The sequence below is a fragment of the Petaurus breviceps genome, unplaced genomic scaffold (genome assembly GCF_028583685.1).
Source record: "Petaurus breviceps papuanus isolate PSGF00001 unplaced genomic scaffold, PetGlider_PUasm1.0 91041, whole genome shotgun sequence".
NCBI lineage: Eukaryota > Metazoa > Chordata > Mammalia > Diprotodontia > Petauridae > Petaurus > Petaurus breviceps.
This window is the reverse complement of record NW_027187400.1, coordinates 14954323-14970826: the sequence shown is the minus strand read 5'-3', so window position 1 is coordinate 14970826 and position 16504 is coordinate 14954323. Positions and strand designations below refer to the sequence as shown.

The following is a 16504-nucleotide window of genomic DNA, read 5'->3' as shown; positions in this document are numbered from 1 at the left end:
GCAGAAAGAAGAACATGTGAAAAGCCTGTCGAACACTACGTGGTTCCCGAGGACTGCTGCTAACACGGTTCCCAAAAGAACCTCGACCCCCTCCCCAAGACCCTTGTGTCACATCCCCCCCACCGCCTTCCTCTTGGTTCAGCCCGACCAAGATTCTGAGAACAGAGCAAGGAGAAGGCGTGAACGCTGCCGGCCAATCAGAACGACACGTTATGGCTTCGAACCAATCAGAAGCTTCTTTTATATAGCGGCCTTCTCTGGTAGAGGGGGAAGGGGGAAATGGAAGCCGCTGGGAAGGCCGGGGATTCCCACGTGCGAAAGAGGAATCTGAAGCCGGGACTCGGGCCGGGTCGGCCAGGTACCGGGCCAAAGTAGGGGGAGGATGCTGGACTTTACTCATCCCTTCCCAGCTTTTGGCCAGCCAGGAGATCCTGCCTTTGGGTGTGACTAGGGAAAGTTCGAGATTTGTAGGAATTTTGACTCTCCCCAGAAGTTCATCTTGACCATCCCCCTGCCTCTGGGTGGGTTGCCGAGTCCTTTCCCACCCCCTCCTCCCATTCCCCTTGTCGTTCGGTCATTTCAATCGTGTCCGACTCTTCGTGGCAAAGATAATGGAGCGGTCCTTCTCCAGCTCATTTTACAAATGGAGAAACTGAGGCAAACAGGGTGAAGTGACCTGCCCAGGGTCCCACAGCTAGGACGTATATGAAGATTGATTTGAACTCGGATGAGTCTTCCCGATTCCAGGCCCAGCACTCTGCATTGAACCACCCAGCCGCCCCCTATTTCCCTTGGGTAGCAATCACCCTTGGGGTCCCTCCCACCCTTAAGCCTCAGGCTTTGCCTGCAAGGCCGAGTTTACTCAGATTTAGGAGTCTAGATAGGCTTCGGCCATCCCCAACTCCTAGTTTAATTTAAGATTGCTCCGATCAATTAAAATAAACATTAATTAAGCGCCTCCTAGATCCAAATCCTGGGCATATCTTTCAGGCTCTTAAAGACCCTCTAGGACTGAAATATCCACCCCTATGGGGAGACCTGGGTATTTTAATCTCTTAGTAATAGTAGACTGGAGATCTGGGAAGTGACCCCATCAGCATGTAGAAGGTTATTTCAGCCCAATGGATTGGGAAAAGGAGAGAGACTAAAGGCAGGGAGACCCTTGGGGAGTTATGAGGAGATACTCCGGGTAGGGGTGATGGTGCTAATAGAGAGAAAGAGGAAAGGCATCAAGATAAAAGCTGCTGTAGACAGAGAACGGACAGATCTTGGCAGTTGGATGTGGGACGTGAGAGGAAGCTGGGGGTGTGGTAGGATGGTGATGCCCCGGACAGAAGGGGATGACAGATTTTGCACATAACATTTTTGTTTGTACATAACATTTCGGTTCCTACCTCTGTCTCTCATTTGTCTTGCCTGTCTCGTTTGTATTGTAAAGGGATGTACGATGCTCGTATTAACGGATATGATGTGTGTGATGATCATACTACCTATCTAGATATTTTAGAACTCCCATTTTTCCTAGGAGATCCTAGCTTGGGAGTCAGAGCTACAGCCCACAGGCTCTTATAAGAACTCTTACAATCCTGCACTCAAGGCTCAATGACCCTTGAGACTTGAGACAATCAACTTTAGAACTGTTCCCACTGGACTGAGGAACCCTTGGTAGTGTACACTATACAATGCCTTGAAAACTATTTAAAGACTTTATAGTGTTGTGATCCACCCCTCCCCACTCCCTACTGTGATTTTTATGGATGTAAACTCTGCCTTTGCCCCAATAAGATAAGCCCCCTCCAGGATATCTTTGTTTGCAAACTTCCTCCCTCTGAAATTAATTAAACTGATATCTGATTCCTGACACACCTGTCTCTGGCCTACTCTTTTCAGCTCCAGCCATTTCTGGTCTAGTCTGGACTACATTTAAAAATCTTTTGACAGTATATAGTGTACATAGCTGTTATCTCCCTTAGACTATGAGCTTTCAAAATTCCTTTTTATCCCTGGCCCTTAGCACATAGTAGGTGTTTAATAAATGTTGATTGACTGACTCCTTGCCTTTGCACAGACTGTCACCCACACCCGGAATGGATGCTCTTCCTCTTTGCTTCTGGAAATCACCTAGATCCTGCCAAGGCCTCCTTCAAGAGGCCTTTCCTGGTTCCTGACCTGCTTCCTAATCAGTGCTCCCCTTCCCCCATACTGTATATATATATATATATATATATTTTGTTGTTGTTGTTGTTAAATATCCTGTATTTGTTGTTAATTTCTGAAACCATATTATATTGCTGTGAACTATATCACAGTACCCCTAGTAAATTTGTAAGCTAGATGGCACAGTAGATAGAGCACTAGGCCTGAAGTCAGGAAGATTCATCAAAGTCTCAGACACTTACTAGCTATGTGACCCTGGGCAAATCATTTAACCCAGTTTGCCTTAGTTTCCTCATCTGTCAAATGAGCTGGAGAAGGAAACAGCAAACCACTCCAGTGTCTTTGCCAGGAAAACCCCAACAGGGGTTACAAAGAGTTGAACTGAAAAAAACAACAGCAGAACAGCAACAAGAATATATGATAACCTCTGTACTGTGAGAGCAGGCAGCCCCTAGGTGTGCCTGGCACCTAGTCAAAACCCAGTAAATGTTTGTTGGTTGAGTCATCTAGTCCAACCTTCTCATTTGTTTTTTATTTTTAAAATACATTTTGTCGATACATTTCACCTTTACATTGCATCTGTTTTCCATCCCACCTTCCTTGTGACAAGAAAAAGAGTTAAGCAAAAACATTGGCTACATGTCATCTGACAACGTATGTAATATCCCATTAGTGGTCCCCACCTCAGGGTCTTGAGGGAGGATGGATGTTTGCTAACTCTTCTCCAGTACTATTTTTCATTACTCAAGAGTTCAAATTCACTTTAGTGATTTTAATTTCATTTACATCATCTTGAAGAATGTTCTCCTTACTCCACTCTGCAGCCAATCCCCTCATTTCTTTCTTCCTTTTTTTGGAGGCAATGGGGTTAAGTGACATGCCCAGGGTCACACAGTTGGTAAGCGTAGGAGGCCGAATTTAACAGTCATCATTTTACAAAGGAGGAAATTGAAGCCTGGAGAGAAATAGGATGAGTTCCATTTTAGAGCAGCTGAGTTTGTGGTTTTGGCAGGACAGTCAGGTGGAAATGTCCAGAGGGCAGCTGAAGATACAGCAGTGGAGTTTAGGGGAGATCAAAGCTACACAAATAGATTTTGTAGTATACTGTAAAGAGAAGATAAAATCACCAAGGGAGAGAAGGGAGAGAGAGAAAAGGCCTCCAGACAGGGTTTAGGAGAAGGACACCTTGCTCGGAAGGTGGAAAACCATGGGTGAGAATAGCAAGGCAGGGAGGCTGGCTTCTATATCTTTGGGGAGATTACCCACATGAATGAGATCACAACTTCAGTGACTGCCTAAAGAGTGAAGGGGAGTGAGAGGTGGTGATGAGTGCAGACAGCCAATAGACATCCTTTCTAGGACTATCAAAGGAAAAGGCGGAGAAACACTGGATTTTAAGAAGAAAATGAGGCCAGGAGGTTTTAGGGGTTTGTTTTTAAGACTAGAAGAGATTTGAGCATGTTTAGAAATGATAAAGAAAGGGGGGGAGTGGGGAAAGGAAGAGAGAGGAGAAAGGGAAAAAGAAAAGTTGAAGGTCAGAGGAGAAAGAAAAGAAGGAAGAGGAGGGGGCTGAGGGGGGAAGAGAGGGAGGAAGAGGAGAGATGGGAAAGAGAATGAATTGCTAACAAGGCAGCTTCCTGACAGAGACAGGAAGGGATATGAAGGGTGCAATTAGCAGAACTAGCCGTACAGAGAGAATGGCCACCTCTTTCTCAAACTGGAACCCGGGAAAAGAGGAACCCTGGATTATGGGAGGAGAAAAGATGAGGTCAAGATGAATGGCTTTGATCTCAACAAAGTAGGGAATGAGGTCTTGTAGTAAAAGGGGAGGGTGGAGGGGAAATGTGGGCTACAGAGAGGAGAAGATTTAGAAGAGCTGCCTTGGGTGGTTTAATGGGGAATCAAACAGATAAAGGGTTTGCCGGGCAGCAGGGAGGGCCCAATTGAGGGAAGAAGGCATGGATGTGTCTTAGACCAGGCCAGCAGGGTGCATGGTTGTGGGCCTTGAGTGATTCCTGAAGCTATGCTCTTTGGCTCAGAATTGAGAAGGTAGATGGAAGGGAGCTGGGGGAGACGAGGGGAAGGTAGGGGAAAGTAGATCCAGAGCTGAGAATTAGCCAGGTGAGTGTGAACGACAGAAGGAAGACGGGACAAGTCTATAAAGGGAGGAGAGTGAGGCCAGAGCCAGGGGAATGTACTGATGTACTGGGAATGAAGTGAGTAACTGAAGGACTGAGGGGGGGGGGGTCAGATTAAGGACAAAGAACAGGCAGCATTGTGGGACTTGGAGCCAGGAAGGTCTGGGTTCAGATCCAGCCTCAGAGTCTTGATGCTTGACCTGGGCAAGTCACTTGGCCTCTCTGGGCCTCAGTTTCCTCACCTATAAAATGAGGAAATTGGACTCGACCTCTAAGGTCCCTTCCAGGATCTATGATCCTTTGAAAGGAACAGGGCAGGGAACTTCTAAATCTCAAAGGTGGCATAATTTGGGAGGGGTGGCAGGGCCTAAGGGCATAGGACTTTAGAGCTGGAAGGACCACAGAGGCCATCCCCCTTATTTTATAAGTCTTTCACTTTTCCATCATTTTAAATGGACAGAATATATGTAAATAAAGGTTGTTTTTTTTTTTTTTTAAAGAAAACAAACCAGAGTTTCTAGATGAGGAAACTGAAGCCTGGTGAGGCTAAGTGATTTGCCCAAGTTCTCACAGATGGCAAGTAGCAACAGCAGGATTTGACTCCAGGCCCTAGCTCCAAATTCAGCTCTTTTTATTCTAGAGATGGAAGAGGAGGAGAGAAGGGAGTAGAGGGGGAAAGAGAGAGAGGAGGGGGAGGAGAGGGAGACAAAGAGAGGAGGGGAGGAGAGGGAGACAAAGAGAGGAGAGGGAGATAAAGTAGGAGAAGGAGAAAAAGAGAAGAGGGGAGGAAAGGGAGACAGAGAGAGGAGGGGGAAACAGAGGAGGGGAAGGGTGGGAGACAGAGAGGAGGGGGAGACAGGAGGGAAGGAGAGGGAGACAGAGAAGGGGAGGAGAGGGAGTCAGAAGAGGGGGAGAGAGGAGGGGAGGAGAGGGAGACAGAAAGAGGAGGGGGTGACAGAGGAGGGGAGAAGAGGGAGACAAAAGGGGGAGAAAGAGAGAGGAGGGAAGGAGAGGGAGACAGGGAGGAGAGGGGAGAGAGGAGGGAGGAAGAGAGGAAGAGGGAGGGAGATATGTCAAAATCAAACAAAATTTATATGTATAGACATACATATATACATATACACAAATATATATAGATATATGCACACACATGTGAAATTCAAGGAAGACAGTTGTCACCCTAGAGAAGCTTTCCTTCTAACAGGAAGATGGCATATCATCCAAGGGATTGCTGTAAGTGAGGTTTAGGCGGAGAAGAAAGTGGTTCAGGAGACTACAGGGTGCCCTTCTTTCCTACTCCATAGTCTAAAGTCTGGTGCCTTGAGGGGAGGGGGCAATCATAGGCATTTCTGGCTGGGTAGAGATGATCTGAGGGGGAGACCTTGGTGGGGAGACTTCAGTGAGTGACCTGAGGCACCAGACATTTAAGTGGCCTGCTCTGGGGGGCACACTGGTAGTTGGTACCAGAAAGGAGATTTGAATCCAGGTTCTGCCTACAACAAGAGACTTGATGAAGGCTCATGGCATACCAGGCTGGTCCCTGTGGCGTGCTTCTGGGAGTGGCACCCTTCTGGGAGTGGCGCCATGGGAGAATACAGATTCACTGGATTATTGGAAACCTTTCTTGACTTGACTGTCTACTATGACAGTGGCCTCTAGCTCCAGATAGAGGCAAGAATGATTTCATTTATCTTTGTATGCCCAGGGTTAGCATAGCACCTGGCATATCCTGTCTGGAGCTTGTTGGTACCAAGCTGTTTGCATGTTTTCTTCCCTATCAGACTGCGAGCTTCCTGAAAACGGGAACTGTCCTTGGCCTTTCTTTGTAGCACAGCACCTGGCACACAGTAGGTATTTAATAAATGCTTGTTCTCCCTTCACCCCCTCCTGCCCCCCATGTAGTGTGTTATATGTTGTCTGCCCTGTTGGACCGTGAGATCCTTGAGAGCAGACGCTGTCTTTGGCTTGTCTTCGTATCCCCCGGGCTCCACCCAGTGCCTGGTACATCGTAGGTGATTAATAAGTGTTTATTGGCGGATTGTGGGCTTTATTGGATTGAAGTGAATAAGAGAGTACTGACTCCTTGGCTATGGCCAGCCCTTCACAGCAGGCCTCTAGGCCAAAACAAACAACATCAGCAGTTCTAAGACATCTCACTTTATTTAAAAGATGCTAATATACAGAATATAAAGGGCACAATTATTTACAACAATACAGTAAACAGGCTGGTTTTCAGTGGGGTCAGTAGTCTGTTTGGATGAATAGAAAATAAAATAAAATCAAACCCGGACACTGCAGGACCCCATGGTGGGAGGACAGCTGGGGGCAGGGGGAGTTGGAGGGAAACCCCAAGTCCCACCCAACAGCGTCTCTTTAAATAAATATTCCTTTGGGGCTAAGGTTTCCAGCTGTATTTAAACACCATTAGGTTCCAACACCAGGGATCATATAGGGATAGGAGCAGAGGGTTTCGGTGCTATTTTTTCTTTTTTTGAGAGGCCAGGAGGAGCAAGAATCTGCTGACCTTTCCAGGCTCTGATCTCATCCAATGAGGAGAGAATAAACACACCTGGCCCTAGGCTAGCTCATTCAGGTACTAGATCCTAACTGTCCCTCCTTGGGCTGTCCCACTATGGAAAATTCCTTGGATTTCATCCTGTTCAAATTTAAATCTGACTTTAATAACCCAGGCCCCTGCCATGCCCTGCCTTCTACATCCCTCGGTTACCCCTCTCTCCCACCCCTTCAAATTTAGTTTCTCTGCTAAAACCAGAGCCCTTCTTCCTCAGCCTAGAGGAAGATGGGGGCTGTTCCAAAACCGACCTTCCACTCCCCCCTCAACCCCACCTAAATCTGGAGTTCATGGAGAACCTTCCCCCCCACCTCCAGGAATAGACTTCTCCTTAAAATGGAGACAAGCCAACTTTCAGGCTCAACCCAGAGGCAGGTTGGGAAGGGGAATAACTTCTTAGGGGATGCTGGGGAATAAGACATTGCCACTGACTTGTGTTTTACCTAGCCAGGAATTCTGAAGAAGTAAAATGTTTAGAATAGGACTGATCCCTAAGGCTTTCTTGGGTTGGAGACCCAATGACCCTTGGGGTCAGGACCTGGGGGTAGGAGGGATCAGCGGGGACTCTGGAGACAAAGCTAATCTTTCTTAAAAAAACACAAACTAATTTGGAAATGGATCTTGGGAGCCCCCAAGATGGGACAACTCTTTTAGGAGGGGCTTGTCCTTGGCATCCTTATCCCTATGAGACTAGATGGGCATCAATGAATCCTAGACCTAGGGAGGGGCAGGGGGACCAAGATATCTGGCCTCATATGGCCCTGCTCATCATACAGAGGAAAAAACCCAAGCCTGGAATACCTTGGAGAAGGTCACCCAGCTAGCTAGTGGCAGGGTGGGGATTCCTGGCTTGCAGTTCAGTGTTCCTTGGGCTGAACCCCCCTGCCTCCCTCACTGGCCCATGGATGAGAGAGAAGAGCTAGGTGAATACAAGCAGGCACACCCCACTCCCCCTTAAGGCCCTGTGCAGCCCAGAGCTGGCTGCCAACCCACACACTCCAAACCTTCCCCTTTAGCAAAATAGATGAGTGGGACTCCTGTTTTGTAGAGATTACATTTAGCTGAAGTTTCTCTTTGCCTTCCCCCCACCCATCTCCAGCCACCTTGGTTCACTAACTTTCCATTGAGTGAGCTATCACTGTGTTTGTGAGCTCACCATGGGGGAATACACACACACACACACACACCTGCCTGTTTCTCTCTGAATACTTTGGGTAAAAAATTTGCCAATGGAAAACACAAGGATTTTCTCCATGAAAATTCTGCCTGGCCTTCCCTTCCCTATACCAGCCCCTCCAACTCTCTCAGTATAATCTGTCTGGCCGCATGGCCATTAAGCAAAAAAAAAAAAAAAAAAAAAAAAAAACCTGCTCTCTCTTCCCACCACCCCTGCCACCAAAACCCCAAAAAAGTGATGGAGGGAAAGAGGTGTATATAGGAACCCTTCTAAAATACCGGCGTCAATATGATGCCGTGCCTACAAATAGAAAAACAGGAAAGTATTTACAACTTTACAAAGGAGGGACTGGGTAGTCCCAATGTTGGCCCAGTGCTGGCCCTAACAGTGGTGGTTTGGTGGGAAGGGGAAGAGAGGTGGGACAATTCCTGGAAAGCTATGGGGCTCAAGGAAAGGGACCCTGCAACAATTTGGAGCTGAACTTAAATCATGCTAAGATCCAGAAACCAGATCTGCTAGAAGCTCCCAGAAGGAGACCAGCCCCTCCCCACCCCACACATTCACCCAGAGAGTCTCCTGCCTGTCAAGTGAGGGGCATCCATGGTCCTCCGGCCTGCCCTCCAACCAGAAGCCAACCTAGGGGATTAGCTACTGGCAAAGATGGCCTGGCCAGAAGGCAGCCTCATTGGCTCCTCTTAACCCAATTATTCACCACCCCACAGGACCCACAGAAAGAAATCACCCGGGGCTAGAAAAGCCGAAATAATACAACCAGACACCAGTCACCATGGCAACTACAAGAGCTGCCCTCAAATACTTATACTATCAGTCTTAACTCTAAAGATATGTCACCTTCCCATCACCTGGAATATAATGCCCAGAAAGGAGGTTATTTGTGCCTCTGGGACACAGCATGCCGTACAAAGGGATGGTGGCCTCCCTGAAGGGAATCCACCGCCAACACTCTGCCTGACTCTTCTTCTTGCCCTACAATTCTGGGAAAAAGAGAAAAGGAGACTCAGGGAGATCGGCTCTGAAGGAGCATCAAAGCCCAAGCAGATCCCACTGGTCTTGGGGATATACAAAGCGACAGAAACCTTGGCTGGGAGAGGGGGAATGCACAGAGAGAGGCTGGATATCTCCCAGCCAGGGGGGAATGGAAAGTTCTTCATAGCAGCTGAGGTCGAAGCCCACAGGGCTTTGCTACCCTTTGGTTAAAATGAAAATAGAACTGATGGTTCCATCTGGGATGTGTGTTTGAACCCTGTTGCCTAAAAACAAAGAGAGAGAGTGAGTAGGGCAAGCAGGAGGGCACTGCTGGCCCCCCCCCCCCTCCACCCCAAGCCACTGCTCCCTGCAGGTTCATGGTCAGGGACTGCTTTGGCTAGTCAGAGCTGCTGGGGGGATGAGCCGTGGCACCTCTTGGCCAACTGAAACGTGGGGAATCCATCTGCCTGACGTCACCCCAACAACAGAAAAGATAATAAAGGCCACTGAGGTCTGATAAATTAGAAATGGTCACACATACACTTTCTCTTTCCATATATATATAATCTATAATATGTATATTATATACAGAATGGCTTTAAGATCAACAACAAAAATCACTGGAAAGAAAAAAAAGTCCCCTTTGGGGAATGAGGTGGTTTCCAAAGGGTTCCCTCTGGTCCCCTGGAGTAGGAATATGGAGAAAGATGAGCTCCTTGGAAGACGTGGAAGAGTAGCTCAGTGAGAAGCTATGTCTGGCCTCCTAACTTGGGATCAGGAGCAGGGGTAACTGGCCCACCCCTTCACCATTCCTCACCACCCTGAAGAAAGCTAGGCTAGGCTTGGCCCAGGGTGTCTATTGCTTCTTGGTCCTCCAGGGGGAGCTCATGAGTCAAAATAAAAGTTCACTCCCAAATGGTAGTGGACAGTTTTTTAAAGTCTACTTTGGGGGCTGGCCTCAGTACAGCTGCCACCAGCCCAGACCCAATTATTAGGGAGATACCATCTCACTTGCTCACACCAACTCCCCATGTCAGTCAGCCGTCCATCAGTCAGTCAGTCAGTCAGTCAGTCAGTCAACATCATAGTATAGAGGCTACATCTTACAAACGGTGGTGGGCTAAATCATACAAGACATGTTCCCCATCGGCTTCCAGAGAACCACCCCAAGGCCCCACCATCCTTCCCTGGCCTCCACTTAGATGGGCTCCTGCCAGGGGCCATAGCCAGCCCAGGGGTGAGTGGTGGTGTGAGGGGAAGAACCAGACAATGCTATTCTGCTTCCAGGGTGACAGTGGAGAGCCAGGAGCTGTGCCCACCTGACCACCGACCCCTACCTTCTCACAGAGAAGGTGTCGCGCTCCTAACCCTGTGGGAGGAAGAGCAATCCTATTGATTCCCACCCACAATATTATTTGAGGGAGACTCAGCCTCAGTAAACTAAGAACCGGCCATCACCACACCCCCCAGAAGGGACTTCCAATATGAGCTTAATTTACCACCTCCCTGCTCCTATTTTACAGAGGCAGAGAAGGGACTTGTCTACGGTCACACAGCTAAATCAGCATCCCTGGAAGCAAAGTCACAGCTAAGCCTTTGGGGCAGTTGGAGAGATTGCCCACAACCTCTCTCCCTAGCACAGAGAAAAACCTAAGGTGGGGCAGGGAGAGGAAATATTTATATATTTCATATATAAATAAGGCGAGCTCTTTTTTTGTTTGTTTGTTTTTTGCATAGTAGTTTGAACACAGTGTCAATCCTTCCCTTCCCCCCTCCCCCCATGCCTTGTCTTTTTGTTACTTGGGCTGAGAAAAAATAAAGGGGTGGGGGCATTTTCCCCGCTCTTCCTCCTTCCCCAAAACATTGGCAGCACAGATCCTTTCTTCCATGAAAAATATCTGGGAGATTCCCTCCACCCCTACTTCTGCAGGGGATTTGGGAGCCAGAGGTCCTCACCCCTCCCCCCCAGAGTGGTCAGGGGCCAGTGGGGCAGAGCAGCCAAGGAGTACTGCCAATCAGTGCAGCAGGTGGGAGGGTACAAAACACCATCCACGCCACCCAGGGGCCTCTGCCCCATCTGGTAATTGTATATAAAAAACCCAGCTTGGAAGAGTTCTTTAAGCGGCTCAGCTTAAGGGGAAAGGCACAATTAACACCGTATCTCCGGACAGAGTTCGCATTTGTAGTGTAGAATAGAAATTGACAGCACCAATCCTTGGGTGGGGGGCGGTGGGCAAGTAGATGGAGGAGAGGAGTAGAAGGGTGGCGGGCAGTGGGCGGCGGGCGGTGGGAAGCAGCAGTCCGATGGGGGGTGGGGGAGGAGAGTGGCGGAAGTCCTCCAGGGCGTGGTCAATGCCGGCTCCCTCATCCCCCCAGCTCTCCAGGCACCCTCCCTGAGGTTCATCAGCTGACCATTGGCTCCACATCAGGGTCTCTCTCAAACTCATCCTGGATTTCATCTGTGCTTCCTGAGTCGCTGCTGGCCATAGAGCTGGGGGACGGTGAGTTCCTAGGACACAAGGAAGGAGGCAAGCGTCAGGCTGGGGTCTGGGACTTGGGGACAGAGGCTCACAACATTTAAAGCTGGAAGGGGTCTCAGAGAGCTAGCCCCTCAGGAAACTGGCACCCAGGGAGGAAAGATGCTAAGGTCACACAGGGAGAAGAGCTGACTGTCAGACTTCTGACTCCAAATCCAGACCTCCTTTGCTTTTACAAGATGACCTCTAACATACACATTTTAGCTATAGAGTGTCAGGCCTAGAGTCAGAAGGACCTGAGTTCAAATCTGACCTCAGACACTTACTAGCTGTGTGACCCTTGACAAGTCATTTCTCCCTGTTTGCCTCAGTTTCCTCATCTGTAACATGAGCCAGAGAAGGAAATGACAAAACACTCCAATATCTTTGCCAAGAAAACCCCAAATGGGGTTTGCGAGGTGGAAGGACCTCTGCAGCCATGTAGTGGCTGAAAGGTTGAAAGGCTCAAAGATTCCTGAAAGGAATCCCCAATGTAACACACCCCAAAACTTGTCTTCCTGCATCTGTCTGAAGCCATCCAATGATAGGGGGACTCACCACCTCTCAAAACAGCCCATTCCACTGTGGGACAGATCTTGGTAGTGGGAAGTAGCTTAAATTTCCTTCTTTACCACTTTCTCCCATTGCCCTGGGGCTAAACAAAACAAGGGAGGGGAAGATCTTATCATCCCCTGCCCTGGTCATCCCACATCTGGGACAGGGGGCCAGTTCTGGGGGTCACAGTTTAAAATGTCTACTGCTAAGCTGGGGCATGTTCACAGCCTCCATGAAGGCCTGTGTGAAGACCCCCAAGGGAGGGAAGGGAGGGAGCACCCAGCCTGACACAGCTCTGCTGGCTAAGAAATCCCTGGTTCTGAGGAGCTTCCCAGCAGCCCCATAAGGGCAGGACAACACCACAGAAGGAGGAAGGCTATCTGAGTGGCTACAGCCCCCTCCCCACCCTGGGAGACAGCCGGCCCCACTACCTGTCTGCAGAGCCCTTGATGAGACGGCGGCACGTCTCCATCTGGACGTCCAGGCCCCTCTTCATGCTACACATCTCCATGTATTCATGCAAGTGACGGTTCATGTCGCTCTTGGCTGTAGCGAGTTCCAACTAGAAGGAAAAAAAAACACATTCTTGCAATGATCTGTAAAGCAGACAACCGGTTTATTAAGATCATTTGTAAAATAAGAGTTGTAGGGACAGATGAGGAATGTCAGAGAAGAAAGGACAAAGCCGGGCCTTGAACCCAAACTTTGGAAATTCCAATCCGGTCCTTACAATGCTGTGAAATCTTAAAGGGTCCTCACACAATGCAGAGCTTCCAGGTGTATGCACACAAGTAACCCATGTGTCACTTCTTGTCTCAGAGGGCTGTCTGGGGATCCAGAGAAGTCTAGGGTCACATGGCCAGCGTGGGCAGAGGCAGGCCATGAATTTGGGTCTCCCTGGTTCTGAGCCTGACTCTCATCTCAATAATTACCAGTTATTCCTTATCATCTCTCTCAAGGAAGCTTCCCTGACTAACCCAGTCCAGCTTCACTCACCCATTACTCTCAGCATTTGTAGACTCAGTCTACCCTAGTGTATGTGCTGCCCCAGGTATCCCAGAATCTCCCATCTCACCCCTGGAAGGATTATCAGTTCCCCCAGGGCAGAACCCCGGCCTCCTCTTTCTTCAGCCAACAACAGATGGGGTCACCCCCAACACCCACACTTGGGATATTTATTAGGACAAAACAATTCTTTCCAGAACTCTACCAGTCCTCACCTCAATCTGGCCTATCGTCTCCTGGTATTCCTTGTCTCTCGTCTTGAAGAAAGATTCAGTTTCATGAATCAAGTTGCCCAAATTTTCCTCTTGCTAGAAAAATAAAACCAAGAGGCAGATTAGATAGTTGGGGGGCAAATCTTGGGATTCTGTGGGGTCCTAGAGTAGTGATCCATGAGATGAGATGGAGCATGAGAACTAGAAAGAAACTTAGAACAAGAACATCAGAGCTGGGAAGGGCCTTAGAACCCAGGGTATCAGAGCTGGAAGGGGCCTAAGAACCCAGAATGTCAGAGCTGAGAGGATCCTTAGAACACAGGATGTCAGAGATAGGGCCCTTAGAATACAGGATGTCAGAGCTGGGAAGAACCTTAGAACCCAGAACATCAGAGCTGGGAGGGGTCTTATGCATGCAATGCAGCTCCCTCCAAGGAGTCCCCCCAGAACTTCAGCCCTCCCCAGGTCAGGGGATGAATGGGAGGAGGGGCCAGGCTCAGGGAGGATACTGGCTATCTCAAGAAGGGAACAGCCTGAATCCTTTGCTCACCTCTCCCTGCAGGTCAATGGATGGGTTGCAGTTCGTAAAGTCCTCCCAGAGCAGCAAGGTGTCTTCGTTCTCTTCCCATGTCAGGCTGTCACAATCATCATCAAAGTCAAAAGTCTCTCTCCTGTGGGGGTCAGGGGTGGGGAAGGAGCAGGAGGGGAAACAACACAAGAAGAAGGGGGGGTAAGCAAGGAAGGACACCAGCTCCTTGGGACAACAGACTGTAGGGACAAGTCACTAATGACACTCTTCCCAGCCTCAATCCTTCAAAGGTGGTGCAGTAGGGAGAGTACTGGGCCCGGAGTCAGGAAAACTGGGTTTAAATCCAGCCTCAGACACTTACAAGCTGTGTGACCCTGGGCAAGTCACTTAACTGCTGACTGCCTCAATTACCTTAACTGTAAAATGGGTATAATAATACCACCACCTATTTCACGGGGTTGTTGTGAGGAGATCAAATGAAATATTTGCAAAGCACTTAGTACAGGGCCTGGTATTTAGCAGGCTTAATAAACGCTTTGCAGAATCACAGAATTTTATTTTATTGCTGGCAGGAACTCTGGAACATAGAATGACAAAATGTGGAATGTCAGAGCTGGGAGGGGCATCAGAACTCTGAATGTCAGAGTGGAGAAGAACCTTAGAACAGAGAGTGTCAGAGCTAGGAGGGCCTCAGAGATTATCTAATCCAGCCCCAGCACTTGACAGATAAAGAAATGAGGTCCGTGGCTTTCCTAACAGCACCCAGAAAATCAGCAGCAGAGCCGAGCTAGATCTCGGGTCTCCTGATGCCCTTTCTATATCACCCTCACTGTCTCTCAAAGTTCCTTGGACTCTTGTTAAATATTTCACTGTTATAGGCCTCAAGGACAGGGCAGGGCTTACTTTTCCAGTTTACTGAGAAGCAAGCCTCTGGAATGCTGGGAAAACAGCTTCCATTGGGGTCAGCTTTTCCAGGGGGGAAGTGGGGGATGGCATGGTTCAAGAGCCAGACTTCAAGACTCAAGACCAGGGAGGCAATTCCCAATTGTGCCTCCAGGTGTCTCTGTAAATTCAGGGACCAGGGTCTGGAGAGAGCTCCTGGGCTAGTTCCATGGGAGAGAAGTGATCGGGAGGGAGCCTAAGAGGTCTCTCTGCTCTAGAGCCTGCCTCCCTGTGTCCCCCTCCCCCCTTCACTTCCTTTTGAGTGCCTCTGCTCCCAGTGAAACCAGAGCTTGGAAGGGAGGTCATGGCACCAGGCAGGACGCTGGGGATTGGACCAGAAGGGGATGGCCTTCTCTGGGGGCCAGGGCAAGCTGATGGCCTCCCTCCCCCCACATATACCGAGATCCCAAGCCCAGCCCTTTCCTACATTGACAGTGTCTGGGCTTGGGAACCAAACCAACTGATTTTAATCAGAACAAAACGAGAGCTCGGAAGGTATTCAAAGCCCAGGGCCCCGGTGGAACTTGCCCTGAGGATGCTGGAGAGGTCAGTGGGGAAGGGGTCCTGAAGAGCGCAGGGCCTGTCTGGCCTTGGGGTGGAGGGCTACGGCCCTTCTATTTTTTAAAATAAGTTTTATTTGTGCCTTGTATTTTTATATCCTATTCATTTATGTCCTGCCCCCTACCAAATGAGCCATCCCTCAGAACAAAGAAAAATGGGGAAAACCAAGCACCCTCAGCTGATAGCCAGAGCATGTAGCATCATTCTTTGTCCTTGGAGGTCAGGGCCTGGCACACAGTAGGTGCTTAATAAAGACCTAGTGATTAATTCCCTCCTTTCATTGTAGGGTGGGGGTTCTGTGGGTTAGACAGGATATGGCCAGCAGAAACACCTGCATTTTCTCCTAGAAGGATGGAGGAGTGAGCAGGCCAGACCTCGGCTTGAAAAGAAACTGGGGGGCAGGATGGAAAAAGGCGAAGATGGGGCAGGATTCAGAGTGTGGGGCTGTAAGGCTAGAAAGAGGTAGTGGACAGCAGGGAGCTGTCATGGGTTCAACCTCGGAATGTGCCAGTTTGTCTTCCACTCTGCCCCTCACCCTGGTCAGCTATGAGGGAGAGAGACCTCTAGATGACTTCAAGTCAGCTCCTGCCCCCTATTCCCCTCCACCCCCCAAAGCTGCTGCACTGAAGTTGCAGGGGGATGTCTTCTCCATAGGCCCAGAACAGCCCAAAAATATCCCCTATTGTCACCACCTTTGCCCTTAGAAGTCCTAGCCTGCTTCTGAACAATCCAGCCTTCTTTGGGGGATTCATTAAGTCATCAGAAACAGTCTTCTCAGGACAGTCTTGGAGCCGGAAACATTCCTCTCCCCTGGGGCATGAGCACTTCCTCTCTCCCTCTCCTTTCAGACTCCACTTCCTTTCCCCAAGATTCCAGGGAAGGGAAGGAGACCTAGAGAGCAGTCACCATCGTGATTATGGTGAATAATCACGTGTCCCAGTGAAACAAGAGATGTGAGCAAGGGGTAGATAGCCCGGGAGGAGGAGGAGCCCTGGAGTTCCAAAAGCATCCCTGCCATGCCAAGAGTCAGGCCCTCTGGAGCCAGCTATGGGATGATGCGGACAAGAGATGGATGGAGCAGGTAAAGCACTGTCTTACAGGCCGGCTCTAGCACTCTCTCTCTCTCTCTCTCTCTCTCTCTCTCTCTCTCTCT

The 16504-nt window shown here is 49.2% G+C and overlaps 1 protein-coding gene and 1 long non-coding RNA gene across 2 annotated transcripts in view; one reads left to right on the top strand and one right to left on the bottom strand.

Annotated features, from left to right (window-relative positions):
• Window positions 1–47: 47 nt before the first annotated feature.
• Window positions 48–2666, top strand: LOC138154393 (uncharacterized). Its single transcript, XR_011166596.1, has 2 exons — window positions 48–521; window positions 2069–2666. It is a non-coding gene; the product is annotated as an uncharacterized lncRNA (long non-coding RNA).
• A 3770-nt stretch (window positions 2667–6436) lies between these two features.
• The window catches only part of IFFO2 (intermediate filament family orphan 2), a 60076-nt gene continuing 50008 nt past the window's right edge, over window positions 6437–16504 (bottom strand). Inside the window, exons 6-9 of the mRNA XM_069079069.1 lie at window positions 13870–13990; window positions 13323–13415; window positions 12534–12664; window positions 6437–11540 (exon numbers count right to left, since the gene is read on the bottom strand). Coding sequence (XP_068935170.1) covers window positions 11435–11540; window positions 12534–12664; window positions 13323–13415; window positions 13870–13990 — 451 coding nt within the window. The 3' untranslated portion in view covers window positions 6437–11434. The remainder of the gene's footprint in view (window positions 11541–12533; window positions 12665–13322; window positions 13416–13869; window positions 13991–16504) is intronic.